General features: G+C 36.0%; 1 protein-coding gene across 1 annotated transcript; it reads right to left on the bottom strand.

Moving 5' to 3' along the window:
- Positions 1-996: 996 nt before the first annotated feature.
- LOC132171362 (uncharacterized) lies at positions 997-1,479 on the bottom strand. The gene is made up of 2 exons (XM_059582662.1): positions 1,318-1,479; positions 997-1,203 (listed from the first exon to the last, which is right to left on the bottom strand). The coding sequence occupies exons 1-2, from the start codon at positions 1,477-1,479 to the stop codon at positions 997-999; spliced, it is 369 nt and encodes a 122-aa protein (XP_059438645.1).
- Between the last annotated feature and the right edge of the window lie 1,708 nt (positions 1,480-3,187).

Here is a 3,187-nt window from a genome sequence, read left to right as displayed (position 1 = left end):
GTTTTTGTATGAGTATCTTTCATCAAATTTATAGCTTTGGTATTTTTCGTATGTTGTTTTGGTTTGAGGATCTTTATTGAAAGGTGCTGAACACAATAAGGTCTTCAACACAATCTCGCGTACTACATACTCGTTGGAAGGTCTTAAACACACCTCCCCCCGGTCTTCAACACAATAATGCAAGATAAATCGCACTTGGGACTAATGGAGTTAAACTATGGTTGAGGTTCAATTTAGGGTTTGCGGTTTAACCCTAAACCCTAAACCCTAAACCCTAAACCCTTAAACTAAACAAATCCCACATGGGACTCTTTAAACTAAACAAATCTAACATGAGACTAATGGAATTGGCAAATTCATGATCCAACACAGGGACTAATACCTATAAACAAAATAACTCTGATTAAATAAACCCTGATTTATAGAAACCTTCTAAGGTTTAGCTTATACGTTTAGTGTGCAACACGTGGCAACAACATATTGCTCATAACCCAAAAAAAAAAAAATAAAAAATAAAAAAAGGAAAAAATCCTCCAAACAACACATATTGGCTAAGATTAGTGTCACAACACATGACACTAATGTATTTAAAGTAAACAAATCCCACACGGGACTAATGGATTAATGATCCAACATATCGACTAATGTCTTTAACAAAATAACTTCACATATGACTACATAGTTCTATCATACTACACATTGGTAAATATATTAACATATCACAAAACCACAACAAAAAACTACAGCATGATCCACCAGCTCAACCATGACGACCAACCTCAGGATAGCATCACACGACCTAATTTGCAGACGTGGTGACCATTGGGAATGTATCCAAAGAACAACATGAATAATGCACACATCATTACAATCCATGAACATACAATGATTGTAAGGTAATTCTTCATCATTGCATTCATCTTTATGTCCAAAATCTCGAGTTGTTTACGATATTGAGATATCTCATTCAGCAGTCGTTCCTTCATATGCCGAGCTTCACTCTCCATTTCTACCTTTAGCTGCACAGTTTTTTTTCTCATGTTCTGCTCTCACCTTCCCAACTTCAACTTCAACCAATGTTTCATATCGTTTCACTTGAGCCTCCAAATATTCATGCCTTTGATGCAAATGATGTACCACCTTCTTATCAAAGGAGCACATTTTAGGATCAAGCCATTCCAAGAAACCACAGTCTTGGTTAATCTACAAAACACATTACAACTAACAATTACCAACCGAAATTAATTGAATAAACTAAACAAAAGCAGTAAACAAGGACAGTTCATATATTGATTACATAAAATATCAAGTACTTGCCTTCCAGTTTTCGCAACTCACAAACCTCCTTCCAAAGTTTTTCTCAGTGTTGGCTGTTTTGACAATAGTCGGCCGCTCGCAGAAGCAAACGCGCTGCACCGCAGATGAACCACTGCTATGAGCTGAACCAAAAGAGCTTGCACCTTCATTTGAGGTATCCATTCTACATGATATAGTAATACATAATTAGTTCGCTTCCACATTTGTTTTATTGTTGATCACATTTCAAATGGGTAATAATGCATGCATGTGACCAATGTATTCTGAAACCTACGCTATTCCTTTTTTTGGCAAAATAATTAGAGAAGGAGAAAAGTGTAGGAAGCTTATTTCAGGCTGAGCTTCGGGCTTATACTGTTCAGCTTTGTCTGCTCCTCTCCTTATTTAATTAATTACGTAGCATTTTATTAACTACTACCTCAGACCATAGAAAATAACCACAGCCAACCAAGCTACAAGTGCTTACAACCGTTCATCCATTAATCGTTGTAGCATGAAAAAGTAATGTTTATTGGAATCTAAACCATAATAAAGAAGAATAAATAAGAGGCATATAATATTCCCCTAAACAACAACAACCCTAAATATATTCCAACAAAACCCCCAATTTTTTCTCTACATAAAACCCTAAAACATTAGATGATCTAATATTTTGAAATTGGGGCATACCTCATAAGAAATGGCGAAGAGGGGAGATGGCGAACAAATCTTTTGGACTTCGTTGCTGTCGCTGGGCTAGGAGCACGAGCTTCTGGAATCCCTTCTTCATCTTGTCGTGCTTCAGCGTGTGGGTTTGTTGGAGTGAAAAGGACGAGCAACGTGTGTGGGTGGGGTTCAAAAGGGGAGGGTCATCATGTTATAATATTGAGGGCAAAATTGAAATATATTGGGTAAAAAAGTCACGTGAGGAGCACGTGGGGCGAGTTCCGTCCATTTAGACGGAAAAATCAAACGGATGGTTTAAATTGCCAATTTTTGAAACTTCAGGGGGGTAGATTGCCAATTTTTGAACTTTGGAGTTAAAATTGCAAAACACCTGAAACTTCAGGGGAGTAAACTGCATTTTCCCCAAAATTATTTATAGAGCTTACAATAATTTTAATTTATTCTAATGTAATTTATTCCTAATACAATCTCTTCACTTAGGGTAATTTAATCTTCATTTATAATAGGAATTTTTATTCTTCTCATATACTCTAACACTTGGAACTGTATGAAACTAAAAATGCTAAGTTACAACTTATAAAGACACATTTCATCCCACAATCAAGCAAGGAAATCACATTCTTGTGAAATTAAGTGGGGTGAAAGGTTTTGTCTTTTTCGATTGGGCTTTGTTGTTGGATGCCCACCCCCTTATAGTTGTTCGATCTTATGTAACTTTTTCCGTTATTGGGAAAAAAAAAAATTGGGGCGAAAGAGCATACCATGCCTTTACGAAATTCTTCCACAACACAATTTCATTATGTTTTTTCCTTGTCTTGGATTGCAACCAAGAGTTATTGTCTGCAATGTATTTAGAATTCCGGCTGTAGTATTTTTTTTTTTTTTGACATGTTCGCACAAGGCATGGTCTCCAGTCAATTGAGATTCCAAGTATTGTATTAGGTGGAAGATCTATTGAAACAATGAATAAGGTCAGTTAGGAATTGGATTGAGGAGAAAGCGATGAAGCTTGGCTTTTTTTTTTTTTTTTTGTTCATTATGTCCAATAGAAAGCATGTTACATATACTTATTGGGCCTAAACTTTTGGATCTGGGCTCATAGACATTTAGGAAAAAAAAATCCTTTTGGACTTAGAAATAAGCTTTGTGCTCAACAAAGTGAGGGTTTTCAAAGATTGGCCTTCAAAACTTCAACAGGCTTTTT

Source organism: Corylus avellana, chromosome ca1 (assembly GCF_901000735.1).
Source record: "Corylus avellana chromosome ca1, CavTom2PMs-1.0".
Taxonomy (NCBI): domain Eukaryota; kingdom Viridiplantae; phylum Streptophyta; class Magnoliopsida; order Fagales; family Betulaceae; genus Corylus; species Corylus avellana.
Note: the sequence above shows the minus strand (reverse complement) of the source record. Positions and strands in the feature narration are given on the sequence as shown.